At 36.4% G+C, this 22113-nt stretch overlaps 1 protein-coding gene across 3 annotated transcripts in view; it reads right to left on the reverse strand.

Annotated features, from left to right (window-relative positions):
• Positions 1–12285: 12285 nt before the first annotated feature.
• LOC122658443 (vacuolar protein sorting-associated protein 26A-like) overlaps positions 12286–22113 on the reverse strand; it is a 51757-nt gene continuing 41929 nt past the window's right edge. For all 3 annotated transcript variants that reach the window (XM_043853411.1, XM_043853410.1, XM_043853413.1), the window contains 6 exons: positions 21597–21708; positions 21007–21073; positions 16605–16649; positions 13738–13793; positions 13339–13514; positions 12286–12645 (listed from right to left, as the gene is read on the reverse strand). In XM_043853411.1, coding sequence (XP_043709346.1) covers positions 12467–12645; positions 13339–13514; positions 13738–13793; positions 16605–16649; positions 21007–21073; positions 21597–21708 — 635 coding nt within the window. In that variant the 3' untranslated portion in view covers positions 12286–12466. The remainder of the gene's footprint in view (positions 12646–13338; positions 13515–13737; positions 13794–16604; positions 16650–21006; positions 21074–21596; positions 21709–22113) is intronic.

Genomic DNA, 22113 nt, shown 5'->3' on the forward strand with positions numbered 1-22113 from the left:
GACGATATATACCAGTTTTATAAGTAATTGATCTTGATACTCGTATCAATGACACGGTATAGATAAGGAGTAAAATGGTTTTAAAAAAAATTCTACCAAACAAAAATCCAACTTAAAATGAGAATCATGGGCAAATTTGTCAGATTTGGGCTATACAGTCAATCCATACCAATCTGATATTGTATCGATTTCAAGGTTGACCATTTTAATATCGTGCACTAAAACCATGCTCATCAACCGTCAGATTGATTGTGGTACAAATCATGAGAAGATTAATTCAATCTGATCCCAATCTAGCGTTGAAGAGTCTCATCAAATAGGTTTAATTATGGGAATTAATTTCTACAGATAATGACAAGTTGGGTTTGTGGTGTTCATTAGTTGTAAGAGTTGTTCTTATAAAAAAAAAAACAAAAAAGTTATAAGAGTTGTGAGTTGGGATAGGAGCTAGTCAAACTATAGTGAAACGGATCTTGTACAACACCACCTATAGTCGTTATCTAGCCCGGCGAGCATTGGATAGATAAGATTCTTAAACAAACAATGACGAATGGCTGCTTGACATGTCATTAAATGTGAATGCATAATATGGACAATATGCTTTCAGCGTGGATCTTTCCTTCCTTGCCCCATTCTAAGAAAGATTTTTCAAAACCCAGAAGAGAGTGAGACTTTTATTAATTAAGAATAAGACAAATGCCGCTTCCATTGGTTTAGAGGGCATTAGTACTTGTTCTTAATTAATAAATCTCTGCATTGGCATAGGAAAAATCTTTTACGTCACACCAATGACGATTCATAAAATAGTATCATTCACTTGGGTAACCAAGTAAAGAGAGAGAACAATTAAAAAACTTGTATGAGAAAATGCATGTTATATCGGAAACCTTTTTTGTTAATAAAATTTTCCCTTGGGTCTGAAAAATAATAAAAAAAAAGATTTATGCATGTTTTTATTTATCATAATTTGAAGGAGCATGATCATATCACCAGTAGGTGATTCACCGGATGAATTTCATGAATCAATAAAAATAATTGAGGAGATTTTAGAAGCTTAATTTATCACTTATTCATCCCCTAATGTATTTACATAAAAGAGATTTTCTTATTCACACTTCTCAACTCTCAATGTGTCAACTAATTTGTAATCTTTTTTTTTTTTTTTTTTTTTTTTGCCTTTCTAATATTACATACAATGTTTTTCCAATGAGTGTAAAGGATCGGGCTCCTCTCTAACGAGCGCATCGCCCAAAGAGTGCTTAGTGAGCATCCAACGGTTGGGCTGGTTGTTTGCGCACTGCAATGTGTGTAGGCACACATCTCGGTGCACAGACAACCAGCCTAACCATTGGATTCTACATTGGCACTTATTGGAGAGGAGCTAGATCCGAATAAATATTGTCATTTCACATATGTACTCAAAATATGTGTATGACAATGACACATTTTGATAATGACATAATGGTATGTTGCATTCAAATGATTTTTGAAAAACCTCTTATACCCTTGACTTAAAAAAACTTTTGAGAATAAAACAAAGTTCATTTAAAAGAAAATGTCAAGTTCTAAGTACACTTATATAGGTGTCATTCACACACTCCCTTACATAAATACCCCTAAATACTTCTTTATGCCATATGATTGGATTAGAGGAACTAGGAAGCTTAGCCCTAAGACAAGGCCAAAACTCCCAAATTTTCTTTTTGGGGTACACACTCCCAAATTCACAACATCTGTATACTCCCTTATCAATCTTCTTATGGGGGGAGGGGGGGGGGTTATGCGATTTTTAATTTAAGTACTCTTGTATATATTCTTTTTAGCTATGTTCACCTTTTAATTTCTTCTCCTTATCATTAGCTGCATCACATGCAACAAATCGACCGATTATTTGTGTGGATGTTCATTTGCTCAGAATCGTGGAATTGAGAAAAATTACATTATATTAATTAAAACATTGTGGGTTTAATGTTCCCGTAGAATCTCACTTCTGAATGTTAATTAAAGATTAGTTGATATGGAAGTGTAGCATTTGATATACATATCATTCCTCATGTTTATTGAAGGTATTAAGTCAGGGAAATATGAATGTTGGCAATCGGATTGTGTTTATACTGACATTGTAACTGCTTCATGTCTCAATTAATCGAACTTCTTTTCTCAGACACAAGTGCTTGTTCATAGCACAAGGGTGTGGTTACGAAATCAATGATGAATTTGATGATCGATGTGAGAGTTACGATAACGAGGTCGGACTGGAAAAATTACAAATCTTGAAGAGTAGGCAAATCTTCGACACAGTTGAAGAAGCATTTGAGAGCTTACCCATTATTTGCAAAGAATAGTGGGTTCTCACTAGGGATGTAAATGAATAGCCGAAATCTGTTTCCGTATCCGTATCCGTATCTGTTTAGTACTATCCGAATTTGTCCGAAAGCTAAACGGATACGGATACAGATAGGCTATAGCTATCCGAAAAGCTATATTTACATATAAACGGATAAAATATCCGATCCGTATCCATTTAGCACTATCCGAATCCGTCCGAAAGCTAATTGGATGTAGATACGGATATAGCACTATCCAAGTTGAATCCGATCCAATTACATCCCTAGTACTCACTTCTCAGTTTGAAAGCAGTGATTGTCACACCCCGGCCCAGTTATTAAGGGCCAAGTGTGGCGGGATGTCTCTGACATCCAACCAATCCCTAAGCATCACAAGTGTAGTACCCTATTTACAATCATTGCTCACAGACACAGTAATCAAAGGCAGCGGAAACAATTTAATTAATAGAGATAACATCATTAGTAAGAGAAGTCTAAGTGATATTTCATTCATATAAAAGATAAGGCTTGTGATATAATTATACAGTTCTCAAAGGTACTACAGAGTAAAAGTATACAAGAAACTATACTATAACTATATAAAGCATTTATAAAGCATAAAAGAGAGGGGAGGTAGTCTGGACTATCAGGCCAAGATCAGGAGGTTGCGCAATCATCACATGCGCACGAAGTATCGTGCACTTCAAACTCCAGCGCCGTAAATTCAGCATTAGAAGTAACTAAATCACTTGAAAAATAAGGATATCCACAGGGGTGAGCTCTGAACTGAGCCCAGTAAGGGGGAGGGGAAGCATACATACACAGTAAATCATGATGCATGTCCTAACTAGTATGCTCCTAGCACAGTTACTAAGTCTCATGAGGTATAAGTACTACTACTAGTGGTAGATGCTAACCTCGTTCCTGGAACTAACCCTTTGGTCACCCGAGCGAAACCATTCTACCACGGTGAGGACCCGCCAGTTTCGGAACTAACACATCGGACCTCGACAGACCCCCAAATGACCAACCCTGCCTGTTTATTTTCACAGCGGAATTAGGGACCCACTAACATGGGACAGAAGATGACAACCCGGAACTAACACATCGGTCTCTGCCACGGGTTGTCCAACACCTTTCTCCCTGTTGGTAAGGGGCGTAGTACTGGGTAATGAATATCAACCTAGCCTAGTGCAGTCTAAACATGATGAGGCAAGCATGATCTGAGTTATAAATTATCGAATTCCATCATCATAAATTCACATCATATAAATAATCAACGCAAATGCAATGCAGTATGTCATTGTGCAACCTATTTCACATGCAGTCTAATGCATTAAATAAAAGCTAGAAAACTACATGCTCTAGGTATAGAGGTAATGATGCATGAGCATGGCATTCGGCATAAAGTTGAAATTAATGTGATAAACACGCAGGAAATTAAGGTCGAATCCCCTTACCTGTATTGGAGTCTATTTCAACTAGGGAGTTCTCCAATAGATCAGCAAAGCACACAAACACAGCAGAGAAACAGACCTAAATATCATGACAAAACAGTGTTTATTAGGTCCATGAAGTGTCAGGGCAAACCCCAACATAACAGAGCATCAAGGGCTTCAAAAATGACCAGCCGGATGCAAACTCCAAAGGAGCTGGTCTACCTCCCTTGGGCCTGCAACTCCATCCGGGAGTGTGTCCGAATTTGGGGTTTTTCCTATTTTTGGGCAGATCCTTACATGCAAGGGTAAATCTTGGTGTTTTAACACCATATTAAGGTGGGTCTACCTACATAGGGGTTCAATTTCATAAACAACTTCCTAATTTTGATAATTTCAAGAATTAAACCTAAATAACTAGATTTGGGTTTATGAAATACTATTAAAAATAGCAATACAGCCTACAGACTTGATGAATTACTGAATTTCAGGTCTCATAGGGACAGAAATTGTTTCCAATTAATCCAAACATGCTCAATCTCTAAATCCCAAGCTTGGTCTTCAAGCTTTAATGGTAGAATTTCCTACTAGATGAACTAGAGATGGAGAAGAAGTGAAATAAAGAGGGAGACAACAAGTATTCAAGGCTTACCTTAATATAGGAGCAGGAAACAAGGTACAACAGCCTTCTAATGGAGTCTCTAAGTTCAATTTCAGAAGTTGAAGGTAAGTTGTAGGGTTCTTCTTCTTCTTTTCCTTTCTTCTCTATTTTTCCTTCTTGCTTTCTGGTTCTTCCAAGAGAGAATTCGTTTCTCTCAGCCCCTTTAGTTTGTTGTGATTGTAATAGTAAAGAGAAGGTTATATATATATATATATATATATATATATATATATATATATATGGTAATGGCATTTAAGCACTAAAGTGCATTTCATCTTTTTGACTGAAATTAGATTTAAATCAATTTCTATAACAGTTTATATATCTGAAATTTGTATTTAATACACTATTCTATCCATAATTCGATGTCGGGCGACATTAAAGGTCATCCGAGTACGGGTAACTATCGGGGACAGTATTGCCTACTCGGAAAGTGGGTCCCACATGGTCAATTTTACTAAAATACCCTTAAATTTTTATTTGATTGTACACACAATATGTATAAATTCATTTAAAATAATACTTACAATGTTTTAATTTAAGGAAAGGCTCTGCATAGGAAAGGCTCTGCATAGCCATCCATCCAGCATGCCAAGCTTATGTGTTGTCTTCTGTTAGACACCTCAGACTCATTTAAGGTCATGGCAGTTGGCTGATCGGAATGCCTTTAAAGACGAGTCATGAGATAGGTCTGAATTTCTTAAACAAGACGGCCCACAAGTTAAAGGCTAGCATGGCCAAATATTGAACCAGAACCTGAAATCACACAAGTTCCAAAAGTTCAAATTTATTCAAAAATTTGATCGGATTTCACATTCTCCCAACCTTATAAGAATTTCGTCCTCGAAATTTGCTGCAGGAGATAATCCGATCAGTTGAGGTTACTTCAACAACATCATGACTTACACTCTCTTAAGTTGTTTCATGTTTTGGGTACCGTACAATCTACCGATCGATGGCTTTTGTTGACCGGTTTCGGGTCAGACAGTATTCTAAACCGACCAAAGACATTATTCTCTTTTCCAAAACTCTCCTATTCTTTCCCTAAACACACAAGAATATACAAGAGGAGGGGTCCTAAAGTATCTAAGGTAACTTGGGAACAATTCATTACCAGGCTCACTTACCATATCGATGAAGTATCTAAATCTAAAAATACAAGAAAAATATTCTTTTTCTTATTATTATTATTGTCGTCATTATTTTTGTTCTTCTTATTCTTTAGTGTTCATTTCTTTGCTTCTTTTATCTAAATTTTTTTGTGTTCATGGTCTTTTCATATAATGTAATTATTATATTTTTATCTATATTTCCGAGGTTTGGATTGTAGTGTATAGGTATGTACAATTTTTTTTACTTATAGGGTTTTCTATTATGAAGACTTTCCCTTCTAGTTATGCAATACTTAACTCAATTGTAGGATGAATTGGAATATTGATGGGATCCCTGGTGTTCACTCCCAAACGGAGGGGACATTCGGTGATCCATTACTCCACTCATATCTATTATTGAACAAAGTGTTGACACATCCTTCAGTTCCAGCTTCTCTCCGTTCTCAGTTATTATTATTTTTTTTGTTTACTTAGTCTAAGCAATGTAGCATTATTCTTTCTTTCTTTTACTCTCTAATTCTTTCAAGAATTCTCCTAGAAGACTTCCAACACATTTTGGGGCATTGAATCCTAAGATATACCTTTCTAATCTATAAGAAAGTTGTCCAATCTCAATTTTTCTCCTCAAAGTTTTTTTTCAACCTTTTCACCTTTCTTGATCCCAGGTTATGTTTCTTAGTCTTTTATATTTCTTTCAAGTCTTTTACTTTTGCTTACTTACCCTATGTACTCAATATATAACTCGTTATTAAGAGGCAAAGGCATAACAAGCTATCATGGCGAGTTCCTAAAAATAAACATTAGCATCATATAGTACTTTGCATATATTACAATTACATAAGCAACCAAATCATACACTATATTCATTATTAATAATTATGATAACACAAGAATACACATCTTAGTGTCATAATGTATTTAGTTTCTTTCTCTATTCACTCTTACTACATTAATATATATACTTTTAATATATATATATATACACATTTATATACAATATGCATATTTAATCTTATTTTATTTTCTATATATTTCATTATTTTGATGAAACACAGGTTCTATTTATTTATTATATTATATACCTATTATTACTATTTTAATTAGTATATATATAGTATATAATATGTATGTAATTTATTATATTTTATTTTAATTTTAATTTTCTGTTCTGACCAAGCCGGATGCAACAGCCGGATTCAAGCATCTAATGGGCCGGGCGACGCCTATCGAAGCAGTAGCTTCATAAGATTTTCGGATTAGCCGGATGGAAGAGCCGGATTCAGACACCCATCCAGCCGAATCGTCCGTCAGGCAAAATAGGCTTTATAAAATTCACTCAAAACACATCAAACTTCATTTCTTGCTCTTCCCTAACCCTTTCTAACTTCTCCTAAGGTTATTCTAGGGTTCCTATAACACTAATAAGAGCTTAAAGCATAAGATCCACTCCTCCACATTTAAAGTAAGTGTTCTAAACTTAGAAATTTTGCACATTTTTTTGTTCTTCTTTTCAAAACCTAACTATGGCTCAGCATTTTTTCTAGATTTTAGGTAAATATTTACTCTTTTACTCCATTAACAAGTATTTCTTTTATTCTTTGTTGGATTTTATGCATTTCTTATATTTTCTTCTTTTCATCTTAGATTTTAGCTTAGGTACATTGTTGATTCTTATCTACCATTGTGAATGTTTTAGGTCTTAATATTAGGTATTACTTTTGTTCATTTTAAACATAGTACAGTGTTAATCATAAGATTATCTAGTTCTTAATATTTTCTTATTAAGTTTTTAAAGTTTACTCTATGTTTTGCACGTGTTCTATCTAATGCTATATTAATGTACTATGATTCTTATATAATTACCTACTCTCCTTATATCACCCTATTTTTTTTGTGTTTGCATCTTTTTATATTTATATTGGAATCTAAACAGATTTTATTTCTTCTTAATGTATTCCTATATAATTAGTTTACCTAGACATATTGATAGGCTTCCTACCTTAGTACCTTGTAGGTTTAACAATCTTACCTCAAGTTTTGTTGCTGTCCAAGTCTTTGCCTAAATAATTTTCTTCTTAAATTTGCAGCATTTACCATAAATGACTACAGCCCAAGGCCGTGGAGGGAGAGGTAGAGGTGCAGCTACGGTTCCAGCTGAAATCAACCCAAGGATCTTCCTGAAAGTGGAAGAAGAAAAGAATGTAGTCTTGGCTGACCTTATCCCATTCAAGGTCCAGGAAAGATTTGAGAAACTAGGGTAGTTATCCATGCTACAACCGGAGACACAGTACTACCCTCGATTAGTGCAATTCTTTTTGAGCAATCAATCTTACCGGTATGAAGGAAAAGAGTTCATCATCAACTCTTATGTGAAAGACATGCCCATCTCTTTCAGCACAGCCCGGTTAGCTAATATTCAGAAGATATCTTATGAAGGGGGAGTGGAGGTACTGCCCTCCAAGTGCTGATGCATCTGAGTTCCTGGCTGATGAAGAACAGGAATGATTATATTCAGTCCTCACCAATGGCAAGTTCTATGAAAGGATGAAATCTGAGTTGGACTTGCTTCCATCAGCCCGTGTCTTATCTAGGATTTGTGGACACAATGTAGTCCAGAAGAGTGTTCACCAGACTGAGTTGTCCACAATACAGATCCTTGCCAGATACTGTCTCTATACAGGATACCAGATCTGCCTTCTTAATGCCATCATGCGTACCATGGCACACCTGCATGATAATCCTGGGCGTGGAAATCTGTTGCTGGGGAGGCTACTCACCAAGGTATTTCCCAGATTTGGTGTAAACCTATTAAATGAGGAGGCTTTGGGGGTGAAGTTTTCGAATATCAACCGGATTACCAGAGTGAAGATGGGTATAGAACTTCCACCTTTCTCTCTAGAGCTTGGTCATCTTGACTGCACTAATATGGTACAGACTACTGATGCTGAGGATGCTACAGAGAGAGGACATACAGAGGCACGCAGAGATCCACTTCCTCCTCCTCGACAGCCTTCACATGGTCATGCGGGTGCTTCTTCCTCGTTTGTTGTGGCTGTTCTTGCAGATGGTACTCCCTGGGGACAGCTCTTTAGCAGGTTTGAGGGCTTAGAGAGATCCATGGCATAGGGATTTAATGGCATGAGGAGAGACTTCACTCATGTTAGCAGCCGTGTCTAGGCAGTGGAGATAGAGTTGGGTTAGTGGAGATCCTAGGACCTGTGGGTTATGGGCCCACCACCACCACCACAGCAGTGATGACTTATGCATCCTAGTTAACTTTTACTTTACTTTCCTCAGTTGTTTTTTGTTGAACCTTGTACTTAAGATCTGTAAAAATGTGTAACCATTGTACTAAAGACTAAGCTTATTTATGAAGTTTTTAATTTTCTATTTAATATCTTTTGTGTTGTACAATCAAATTTTTATTTTATTTCATTTCATTTATTTATTTATTTTTATTTTTTTAGTTGTAGCTTTTAGTTGAAGCTTTTATCTATCCTAAGTAGACTCACCTTCAGATCAATGAGTCTAAGAGCTGCTGTACTGTGAATTTGATTGTAAATAGGAGTAGAGCACAAAGGCTCTGATATCACTTATATGTCACACCCCGGCCCGGTTATTAAGGGCCAAGTATAGCGGGATGTCTCTGACATCCAACCAATCCCCAAGGATCACAAGTGCAGTACCCTATTTATAATCATTGCTCACAGACACAGTAATCAGAGGTAGCGGAAACAATTTAATTAATAGAGATAACATCATTAGTAAGAGAAGTCTAAGTGATATTTCATTTATATAAAGAATAAGGCTTGTGATACAATTATACAGTTCTCAAAGGTACCACAGAGTAAAAGTATACAAGAAACTATACTATAATTATATAAAGCATTTATAAAGCATAAAAGAGTGGGGAGGTAGCCTGGACTATCAGGCCAAGATCAGGAGATTGCGCAATCATCACGTGCGCACGAAGTATCGTGTACTTCAAACTCCAGCGCCACAAATCCAACATTAGAAGTAACTAAATCACGTGAAAAATAAGGATATCCACAGGGGTGAGCTCTGAACTGAGCCCAGTAAGGGGGAGGGGAAGCATACATACACAGTAAATCATGATGCATGTCCTAACTAGTATGCTCCTAGCACAGTTACTAAGTCTCATGAGGTATAAGTACTACTACTAGTGGTAGATGCTAATCTCGGTCCAGGAACTAACCCTTTGATCACCCGAGTGAAACCATTCTACCACGGTGAGGACCCTCTAGTTCCGGAACTAACACATCGGACTCCGACAGACCCCCAAATGACCAACCCTGCTTGTTTATTCCCACAGCAAAATTAGGGACCCACTAACATGGGACAGAAGATGGCATCCCGGAACTAACACATCGGTCTCTGCCACGGGTTGTCCAACACCTTTCCCCCTGTTGGTAAGGGGTGTAGTACTGGATAATGAATATCAACATAGCCCAGTGCAGTCTAAACATGATGATGCAAGCATGATCTGAGTTATAAATTATCGAATTCCATCATCATAAATTCACATCATATAAATAATCAACGCAAATGCAATGCAGTATGTCATTGTGCAACCTATTTTACATGCAGTCTAATGCATTAAATAAAAGCTAGAAAACTACATGCTCCAGGTATAGAGGTAATGATGCATGAGCATGGCATTCAGCATAAAGTTGAAATTAATGTGATAAACACGCAGAAAATTAAGGTCGAATCCCCTTACCTGTATTGGAGTCTAGTTCAACTAGGGAGTTCTCCAATAGATCAGCAAAGCACATAAAGACAGCAGAGAAACAGACCTAAATATCATGACAAAACAGTGTTTATTAGGTCCATGAAGTGTCAGGGCAAACCCCAACATAACAGGGCATCAAGGGCTTAAAAAATGACCAGTCGGATGCAAACTCCAAAGGAGCCGGTCGACCTCCTCTGGGCCTGCAACTCCATCCAGGAGTATGTCCGAATTTGGGGTTTTTCCTATTTTTGGGTAGATCCTTACATGCAAGGGTAAATCTTAGTGTTTTAACACCATATTAAGGTGGGTCTACCTACATAGGGGTTCAATTTCATTAACAACTTCCTAATTTTGATAATTTCAAGAATTAAATCTAATGAACTAGATTAGGGTTTATAAAATACTATTAAAAACAGCAATACAGCCTGCAGACTTGATGAATTACTGAATTTCAGGTCTCATAGGGACAGAAATTATTTCCAATTAGTCCAAACATGCTCAATCTCTAAATCCCAAGCTTGGTCTTCAAGCTTTAATGGTAGAATTTCCTAATAGATGAACTAGAGATGGAGAAGTGAAATAAAGAGGGAGACAGCAAGTATTCAAGGCTTACCTTAATATAAGAGCAGGAAACAAGGTATAGCAGCCTTCTAATGGAGTCTCGAAGTTCAATTTCAGAAGTTGAAGGTAGGTTGTAGGGTTCTTCTTCTTCTTTTCCTTTCTTCTCTATTTTTCCTTCTTGCTTTCTGATTCTTCCAAGAGAGAATTCGTTTCTCTCAGCCCCTTTAGTTTGTTGTGATTGTAATAGTAAAGAGAAGGTTATATATATATATATATATGGTAATGGCATTTAAGCACTAAAGGGCATTTCAATCTTTTTGACTGAAATTAGATTTAAATCAATTTCTATAACAGTTTATATATCTAAAATTTGTATTTAATACACTATTCTATCCATAATTCGATGTCGGACGACATTAAAGTCATCCGAGTATGGGTAACTATCGGGGACAGCATTGTCTACTAGAAAAGTGGATCCCACATGATTAATTTTACTAAAATACCCCTGAATTTCTATTTGGTCGTACACACGATATGTATAAATTCATTTAAAATAATACTTATAATGTTTTAATTTAAGGAAAGGCTCTACATAGCTATCAATCCAGCATGCCAAGCTTATGTGTTGTCTTTTGTTAGATATCTCAGACTCATTTAAGGCCACGGTAGTTGGCTGATCGGAATGCCTTTAAAGACGAGTCATGAAATAGGTCTGAATTTTTTAATCAAGACGGTCCACAACTTAGAGGCTAGCATGATCAAATATTGGACCAAAATCTGAAATCACATAGATTCCAACAATTCAAATTTATTCAGAAATTTAACCAAGTTTCAAAGTGATACTTTTCTAGGTCTGGATGGGGGCAGCAAAGAGACTTAGAAAGGACTTCGCATGCCACCTTTTAGGTAAACTTGAACCAAATGTTGGGCTATGTCGTGGATTTAGGAAAAAGATAACGGTCATATTAGTGCAATCGTAGAGCGCGTATGACTTTGGTATTGGTGAGGAGTTGGTGAGGAGTGAGGATATAATAAAGTGGAAAGTTGCAATTTTCGATAATCTTCATAATCATGAGCTCTACTAAATCCAAATAAAAGGGAACTACATCTCGTGTACCAGAATTTTCGTCTTCTTCAGCTCAGTCTCCACTACTCAGCGCAGGTAGTAAGACTACATTGCCATTCGGAATTTTTCCCCTGTCCGTTCCCTGTCTGGTACGGTTGTTCAGTTCCTCTCATAATAGGGAGGCAGAAATGACGACTTAACCTAATATGGAATTGTAGTGCTTATCTTTACAAATAAAATAAAAACTAGAGAAAACAAATCCTCAATGCATTATGAAATTACAAACCAGATAGTATTACACACCAACAAAGAACCTAAGAGTTCATCTTGAGACGCAACAAAAAGAAAATCCTTCCATATGGCCCGGTCTATACACAAATACATGGCTAGAGATCCTTTAATGTAAAAATTATTAACCATAAAAAGAACCATGCACTGGCAACTGCCATTTTTCAACGATGATGTTACATTTTCCAATTACAAGAAGTTGCCAAAAGGAAACCAACTCATTCAACTTATGGATATAAGACTCAGCTCGTTTGAAACGGACTCAGGAAGTTTCTAGAAGGCGATAAATTGTAATTTCTTGTTGCTTGAAATACCGTCTGTCTTCTTCGTCTACAATGACAAGATTCAAATAATATTTCACACTGAACTTGTTATTGATGTTGCGATAGGTTGGTGTCAGTTCATACGGGCTTAGAAACAACCTGATTGGTATTGATTCTCCTGTAAAAGCATAAAGGACATGTAAGACAATTGCTCAACGGGCAACACTAGGACCTGTAAATGTAGCTAAATTTGAGAGTCCGATCAAGCGGAGCAGCTCATACATAGATAAGCATGCATAATGTAGGACCCACTGTTGAACATTGGCCAAATGACCAGAGACATAAACCAGTTTATATGATCCAGACTATCTGATCTGGGTTCAATTAGTTTCAGCATGTTTGACCACTCTTTCCAGCCGCTGAGAAGATTGATAGATGGGGTGGTTGGGATCATCTAAACCAGACCAAATTTTCAACAATAGATCCAAGTGGAACTCATCAAATGGCAGTTTTGACCCAGAGTACATGTGGTACAATGCTAACTCTGTCATAGACTGCCCTATTTTTTTTTTTGTTTTGTAAATAGACTACACTATTGCTCTTAAATCTTCTAACCACTCCACATGAGAAATATGACAACAACAAACAACAAACAACAAACTCAGCCATATCCCAACTACATGGATCCAAACAAAACAAAGTAGGGAAAACAGAGATCTAACCAAAAAGGGAAACAAAGATGGGAAAAGAGGGATGGGAGAAGAAATGGGAAATGAAAAATGGAAAAAAGACAAAGTCCTGAGAAATATGACCAGTTCACAAAAAGTCAGTAGAAGCATATATAGAGCTTTGAGTTTTGCACTGAACATACCTCTAACAGGAGCACCATCCATCAACTCAAATTTTGCAAGGGTCTCTGTTTCAACATAAGTGTTGGGCCCTGATCCCGTTGATTCTCGGCGTCTGATCTCAAGCTCCATATTCTTAATCTTGATTCTTACAAGAAGGAAATATATTTTACCTATAATAACATCCTTCAGATGATACCTGAAAGTTAACGTCCCACAATCATAGAAAGAGAGTATATCAGTTAAAGCAGTCAAAAAATCCAGCATGAGGTTCACTTGGCTTTGCCCCCCGCCTTAAAAAAAAAAAGGCGCAAAAGAAATTACAGATTTTATTGATTAGAAGAAACATGAGCTAGAACAGAAGTCAGAGGATAGACAAAACAAACAAAAACTGAATAAGAGGATAAATCCAAAGGACTTACTTGCTTTTACCGTACTCAAATTCAATGTGTAGGCAATCTTCAATTCCAACTTCCATCTAAGGCAGTACATCCCAACAAATTGTAAAACTCTATATTAATACCCAACTCGATGAACATACACATAGAACATACATTTAAAGAATGAGTAGTAACAGCATGTGCAGTAATGTCAATAAGCCTTCTTATAACAACTCTGTCCAATTATTCTTCTATGTTGTGGTCACAATCATACCTGACATGGAAAATGGATGCCAAAGCCTAAGATTTTAGGTGATTTGTTTTCATGGGATATTCTTTCATCTATTAAATTCTGAATCTCTTTGACTCTTTTTATATCTAGGTTCTCATGTAGAATTTATCTCTTTGACTCTTTTTATATCTAGGTCCTAAAGTAGAATATTGTATTTACCTAGACAATCTAATAATGATGCTCCAAGCACCCTCAAACATGATGACAATCTGTATCTTTAGAGGGCATTTGGCTGAGAATCTTGAAAACACTTCTAGATACCAGAACAAGGCTCTGGGCAGCATTCTCTCAACCAGATATGAAGAAACACATCCCAGAATCAGAAACTCATTTGGCTGCAGCCATTTTCTTGGGCCCAATCACGCACATCAGACATGCTTTTTTCCACAACTTTTATCAACAACAACAACTACTCAGCCTTATCCCAACTAAATGAGGTCGGCTACATGGATCCATGCCCTCCAATCATCTCTATCTGGTCATACATGATACATGTCCTAAACTATGCATGTCTTTCCTCACCACTTGTCCTAGGGTCAATTTAGGTCTTGCCCCTAACTCTTTAAGTTCCTTCAATTTGAATCAAATCACTCCTCCATACTGGAGCATCCCAAGGCCTCTGTTGAACGTGGCCATGCCACCTCAAACAACTTTCTTGTCACTTATCATGAATCGGGGCAACTCTCAAATCAGCTCCAATATGGTCATTCCTTACTTTAGCCTTCCTAGTATTGCCACTCATCCATCTCAACATCCTCATCTCTGCTATGCTTAGCTTATCTATATGATGCTTCTCAACTACCCAACATTCCTCACCATACATCATAGCCTATCGTATGACAGTCCTATAAAATTTTCCGTTAAACATTAAAGGAATACGTCGATCACACAACACTCTGGACGCACCTCTCCACTTCATCCATCCTATTATAATTCTCTCTAAAACATCAACCTTAATATCAACTTCTTTATTTATGATTGAGCCTAGATACCGAAAAATACTCACTTTGTGGAATCTCTCTCTCATTTTCACCGTCTCGTTATCTGCCTTAGTGTAAATAAAGTTACACACCACATACTCCGTCATCATTCTACTTATCTTGAAACCTCTTGATTCCAGGGTTGATCTCCATAACTATCCAACTTAGCGTTAATCCATGCTTCTATCTCACATTCTCACCCACCAAAACAATATCAACAACAAATAGCATAAACCAAGGAACCTCATCTTGAATGTCCCTGGTTAAAACATCCATGATAAGCGCAAACAAATAAGGACTTAAAGTTGATCCTTGATGTAATCCAATTGTAATTAAGAATTCACTACCTTGACCTCCCACGGTCCTCACACTAGTCACCGCACCATCATACATATCTTTAATTATGTCCACATATTTATTTGAAACACTTCTCTTCTCTATTATATGCCAGATTAACTCTCTAAAGACTTTATCATAAGATTTTTCAAGGTCAATAAAAAGACTATATGGAGATCCTTTTTTCAAACTCTAAATCTTTCCATGAGCCTCCTAAGTAAATAGCTTATGTCATGGATTTATCTGACATAAAACCAAATTGGTTCTCCAAAATAGTAGTTTCTCTTCTCAGGTGGGCTTCAATAACCCCCTTTCATAATTTCACAGTATGACTCATTAGTTTTATGCCTCTTTGTTATTGCAGCTTTGAATATCACCTTTATTCTTGTAAATTGGAACCATAATGCTTCTCCTCCATTTACCTTTTTCCATAGCATTTATCAAGTCCCACAAAACACTGAATTTTAAGATACAAAAGCAGTGCCTTGAAATTTTCTGATCCTAACACTATTCTGCTTCTGATTATGTACAGCTGTTTCTCCTAAAGCAAACAAACTTTTTATGACAGAGAATCCAATTTTAAAACCATTTTGCATTGCAGGTGCCAGGTCCTGAGTTCAATTGTTTTGGTTTGAAATGTCTCGAGCCAACTTTTTCTTCTTTTTTAAATTCTATTGGAATATGTGCATTACAATCACATGTACTTAAATATACACTAAATAAAGTTAGTTAATAGCATTTTTTTTTGCTGGGGGGAGGGGGGGGGGGGGAGGGAGGGAGGGGGTGTTACAAATCCTTAAGCATATGAATAAAACTGTTAGCATTCAAATAGAACATATGATTGATGAATCAACAACAGTTGAACTGTACTGGGCCAACTCAACTCAGCCTTATCACAACTAAATGGGGTCGGCTACATAGATCTTTTTTCTCCTATAACCTTTATTCAACATGAACAATACTGGATCGATAGTTCAAAAAACTCATTGACAAATCAACAGGTATGTGATAAAAATAGGTTCAACTGTTAATCCAGCCATATTAAGGGTCGGGTGGTCAAGTGGTTTTATAATCTGAGGTTGGATCGGTTTCATTCTAGAACTAACACTCACCAGAAACCAGAAACTATTCACAGATTCCATTCCAAACACCCTCTCCTAGTACCTGGATGGCTGATACTTCGACTTGGCGTAATTGCCCCTCATAATTTGCTTTTAATATAACTTTTGATGATAAGAAAAGGAAATCAAAGAAAAAACTGCTTGAGTCTATAAAATATTTGATCAAGAATAGTAACTGACCTTAATGCTGTTATTGATTGATGGAAGTGGTGTGTAGTTGCGAACCTGACAGAAAACATTGCAAAAGTAACAGCCACATTTCAGACAATTCTTAAAAGTATACGAATTCAATATTTATAGATAGTCAAGGAAATAGCATTCACGGTAAAAGCATCTATTCTTTTGGCAACGATATCTACCAATACCTAATCTATTGACAAAACTTGACCACCTCATCTTGATGCAGATCAGAGAAGAAGGAGAAGGCATTGGCTACCAACCCTCCTATCGATAGAAAAATGTACCACTTTAGTGTTGTAATCTGTTGGAACAATTCAGCATTCTAATCTGTTGGGAAATATCTGCTAAGAATACATATCTCGGTTGGTGGAAATATGTTTGCATGTTTCATACGGTTGTTGCTGTTTTTCCCTTTTTTATTGCTAGGTGTCCAGTTAGTTTCCTATTAGTTTCCTATTTGTTTTATGTCTCTGATTATGTACTTTCCCTTTTCCTTTATTATAAATAATAGTTGCTGGCTTGGGAGATACTTACACTACTGAGTTCTATCGCCCAGCCTCTCTTCTCCATTGATTCTTCTTTGCTTCTTCACTCTCTCTCTCTCTCCATTGGTTCTCTATACTGCTGAAATCATTACAATCTCAATGTTATATTCTATTAAGGCACTCCAACCTAAGCCAATCGATGGGATTAAGTAGGAGACTTGGCAGTTGTTTTCTATTTCACTTCTGTTATTTATTATTTTATCTTAACTGGATTAGCTGGCTGTTAGATTTCCAGCTTTCTCTCAATGTATAGTCGCGGTCTTTTAGTAGATTAGGGAACTTATTATGGTTGGTTGACGGGATAACCAATAGCTTATCTGTAATCGGTTTTGATACTATCTTATTTGGATTAGCTCACATTATAATGTTATATAGATGTACAGGCCATAGGCCTGCCCATTGATTTTAGCTATACGTTAGTTTATTGTTTTCTGACTTAGCTGTGGACTCAATGGTTGCTTGCTGGATTCCAAGTATGGAGGCTTTGGCGGAACCTAGCCTGGACCTAGGTGGATTCCTGGTCAGTTATCTTCTTTATTATGTTCTCCTCATTCCCAAAAAAAAGACCAGATCTAGTCTCTTCTCTGTTGCCTGTGACAATTGTTTTGGCATTCTAATTCTGTTCTGTTTAATCACAAACTTCTCTAACTACTATCTATTCTGCTTCTAATTCAATATGTCAGGATAATTGTTGCTTAGGCGGGCACCTTGTTGGTGTTTCCTTGCATCCAAGCCCCCTCCAATGCTTCCAGTTGCCTAACACCGTGACAACTATGTATATCAGTTCCCATTTTATGGCTCTTTATTATTATAATGATGATGAAGGTGGTGGAGGAGGAGGAGGAAGCAGCCATGGGGTTCACGTATTAAGCGAAATCCTTCTGGCTGAAATTTAAGGAGAACATTGGAGACAGCATTGTATCTTCTACACAATTATGGCAAGTAAATGCTAAGGTGGATTCTCTTCACGGGTTTTGGTAAAATCCAGAAATTGGATTCCAACCTTATTATCCCTTGTTTCAATCACTTTAAATCAGAATCACATGTCAGTTTCTACTAGTTCTTCACTCTCTGCGGCACCTCTGTTTTCACTCAATTTCACATTCTACTAGTTCTTCCATTTGTCTTTTCTCATCTCTTTCCCTATCCCTCTTCTCCCATCTGTTCAACTTTTTTTTTTTTTTTGAGTATATCTCTGTTTTCTCTATTTTGTTTTGTTTGGATCCATGTAGCCGACCCCATTAGGTTTGGATAAGGCTGAGTTTGTTGTTGTTGTTGTTGTTGTTGTAGTAGTAGTAGTAGCTCTAGGACTACACAGGATCTTCCTATCCTGTCATCAGAATTTCTTCAAATTCTGCATGGCTGTTCTACTACCAGAACAGACCATTTACCCCTAATTTTAAGGCATTCTGGGTTTCCTATTCTGAGTTATAAAATTTATCCTTTTGCTAGACTGTTATACCCTATTCTGTGATCCTGTTCAAGCACATTTCCAACTGGAATTTTCTGGTTTGATTTTAGACTTCAGTACATCTTCAAAAGTTCCAACATGAGAACTAGTGTTTATCAATAATATTACTTCAAATAAGTAATAAGAATGATAATGAAAGGTTAGCTACTGATGTTGGACTTCCAAACCCTTTCTACTTAAGTGCATTAAAATTATCTGCCTTGTACAGAAACTTATATGAATAGACCCCATCAAAGTAAGGTGTAATACAACAATAAAAAACTCCTCAGACTACATTTGTTTCAACATAAGATGAGAAAGTAAAATAAATGGATATATATATATATTATTTCTGGAGTTTTCCAAGGTCACTCTCTCCCCCCCCCCCCCCAAAAAAAAAGGGGGGGGGGGAGAGAACTATAGAACCCATCTCAGATTCCGTCCCAACCTCAGAGCTTCCCCATCCAGTTTGAACATGCTTCATATCCAAATATCACTGTCGGCACCAACATTCTCATTACAACACAAAAAGATCCTGTTAATCGGGATTGTTAAAGAAATAGGTGGAATTAAGTGACTGGGACAAAAAGATGGTGGATTTGGGATTAGGAACCCAATTCTAGGGTTCGACACCCAAAAGAATCAACTAATCATTCAATCAGACCCGAATATGAAGAATTTGGTATAAATAGCAGAAAACCAGATTCGACTTAGAAATAAACCAAGAAACAGAATAGAATGCATAGAAAATAGTGAAGAAGACAGAAGAGAGAGAGATATGTTCACCATACACAATCTCAGGTTTGCCCATCAAACCATAACATAAGAGACCCATTTCCTTCTCCCCGATCCCATAAAACCATTCCATTAATTCATCAAATTCATATCGTATGAGGATACACAGTCCAATATACTAAGTAAAATTAATAACGAAATGAAAATTTTCTTATCTTTACCTTGAATAATTGTACAACTCAAAAATATACTAAATATATATTTATTTATTTATTTATAGAAAAAAATACTAAATATGGCAACTAAAGTCTATTCCACCTTCAATCAGAATATCACTGAAAATATTTTGCAACACCCCAATTGAAAGGTAGGCAGTGAGAAACAGTTTGTGAAATGGGTTTATAGATGAAGAATAAATAGTGGTCAGATACTTAAAAGGAGCAGGAGGACTGAAATGGGTTTATTGATAAATAAATAGTGGTCTGACAGTTAATAGGAGGAACAAGAAGCTGTCACCTGAATACGTATAATTATGAGCCGTAACCGTGAAGCAGGGGTAAGTCTGCGTACATATGCAACTCCCCAGATCATGCAGCAGCGGGAGTCTCATGCACTGGGTACGCCCTTTACCGGTGTCATACCCGCATACAACACTTAATGTAAGCCAACAAGAATGCAAGAAATCCGTAACAACACCCCCCCCCCAAAAAAAACAATTTTTTTGGCTGTGTCCAGCTAATATACATTTAAAGAGAAGGAAGAAATAAAAAAAGAACACATATTAAGTTCAGAAACAGACTGAAGAAAATAAAAAAAGAGGTACTTTGAGAGACCACTAAGGTTTTCACATGAGCAACAGCCCTGTAAGCAATTTCAGTTATATTCCGAAAGCCATCTCACTGCTCAGCATAGTTGTCAAGGCGCCGCTTAAGCGCGCCTAGGCGTCCAGGCAGTTGTCGCTTTAGTGGTATTGAACCCCTTGGCCGTTATTTATGCCAAATATCATTTAAGTAAATGATTCATAAATAAGCAAATACCTCTCTATTTGAATCCAATAAAAATAGTTAAAAATCAAATTCAAAAGGATAAAATGTCAATCCCCAAGTTCAAGAACAAAAACTGGATTTTCGGCGATAAGTGAAAATTTCAACTTTCTAATGCTGGGATTTTACTCAAATCTAAAAATTCCATAAATCTTAATATGATAAAACATTGATAAAAACCTAAAGAGCAGTAAAATATTCATTTGTTTTGATATCTAAAAATATTTTTTCACTCAGAGTGATTTTGACAGTATTCGTGCATACTGCATACCAAATAAGGTTTGATCGGAACATAACTCCTTCAATATAAATCAGATGTAAGCAATCTTGGATTTGTTGAAAAGCTGGTTTTGGGCTCTACCTAATACAAAAAGTCTCAGATAAAAATAAAATCATTTGACCAGTCAAACTTCTTAGAGAATAAGAACATTTCTATAAATCGAGAACAGTTTATTTCTAATAGATAAGATCATATTTTCTAAGAACAGCATAAACCAAATGTGGGACTAGGTATACCTACTCATAGTCTGATACCCCAATCAACTAAGTTAGTCCCACTATAATGAAATCAAATTTCCACCATAATAGTTCTGTACAGCCATAAGAGCAATAACGTTAACATGGCTTACCACAAAGTCTTGGGATTCCACTATGTTGCTGACATAATTCCGACTGATTGTGACTTTCAGGATATACCTGCAATTGGGAAGGAAAACAAATACTTGAGGCAACAGATATCCTCAAGTCCAATTCTTTTCAATTTTGATTAAAGCGTATAAAATCCACTTAGACGCAAAAGTCAAGCTCAGAAACAATATTTGCATGCTACCATTGAAATAGCATAGTTAGCACTATAGGAATATTCGACAAGTCCCTCAATCAACCAAAAAAAATGCAACATATTTCATAAAATTATTTTTATTTGAAAAAATGAAATGCAACTAGACAGAATCCACAGTCAACAGCCGCATGTCAGACCAGTTAGAGGCTACTGACAAGAACATGCTGGCAGTGACATCATTATAGGAGTTCTATGTTAACAGCATTGACAATTCTAGATTATCAAAAAGAAATTAAGAAAGCAAAGAAGGATTCTTTCAAGAATTTTCTTGAATAATATAGACTCACTAAAAAAATATACTATCATATGCAATTCCTAAGAATACTTTATAGCTCCGAGGAAATAGCCAAGGATAGATAATTCAGATAGTTGTCCTACCTAAGTCTTACATTCACCCCATTATATGACTCATATGGCATCTCAACAGTAGAAAATTCAAAAGGATATCTTTTCCTTTCATATATTTCGCCAGGCACATCAAGTTCACGCACTGCACAAGAGAATAACAAGATTCAGGAGTCAGGAAAAATCTATAGCCCACTCAAGCACTGGTAAAATAGACAAATGAAAACTAACATCCCCAAAGAAGTCATAATGAGAATGATGTTCAACACATAGGTCAGACAACCCCTAAAATATTAGCAACATTTTCTTGGTTATCCAAACTTTGTTGCACATTTAACATTGTAAAACATCATGTTCAACTCAAAAGCTTACTATTGAGCATTGATAAAATTGGTCATAATTAAAAGGGCACTTTAATGTTTTGCAAGGTTAATACATCCATTTGATTTGAACGGTGTCAGACACAATAGATCTTGTTCTCCTGCTCCTCATTTGGGAGGTGTGACATAACCGACTTTGAACTTGTTTCCCCCCCCCCCCCAAAAAAAAG

This window comes from Telopea speciosissima, chromosome 4 (assembly GCF_018873765.1).
Source record: "Telopea speciosissima isolate NSW1024214 ecotype Mountain lineage chromosome 4, Tspe_v1, whole genome shotgun sequence".
NCBI lineage: Eukaryota > Viridiplantae > Streptophyta > Magnoliopsida > Proteales > Proteaceae > Telopea > Telopea speciosissima.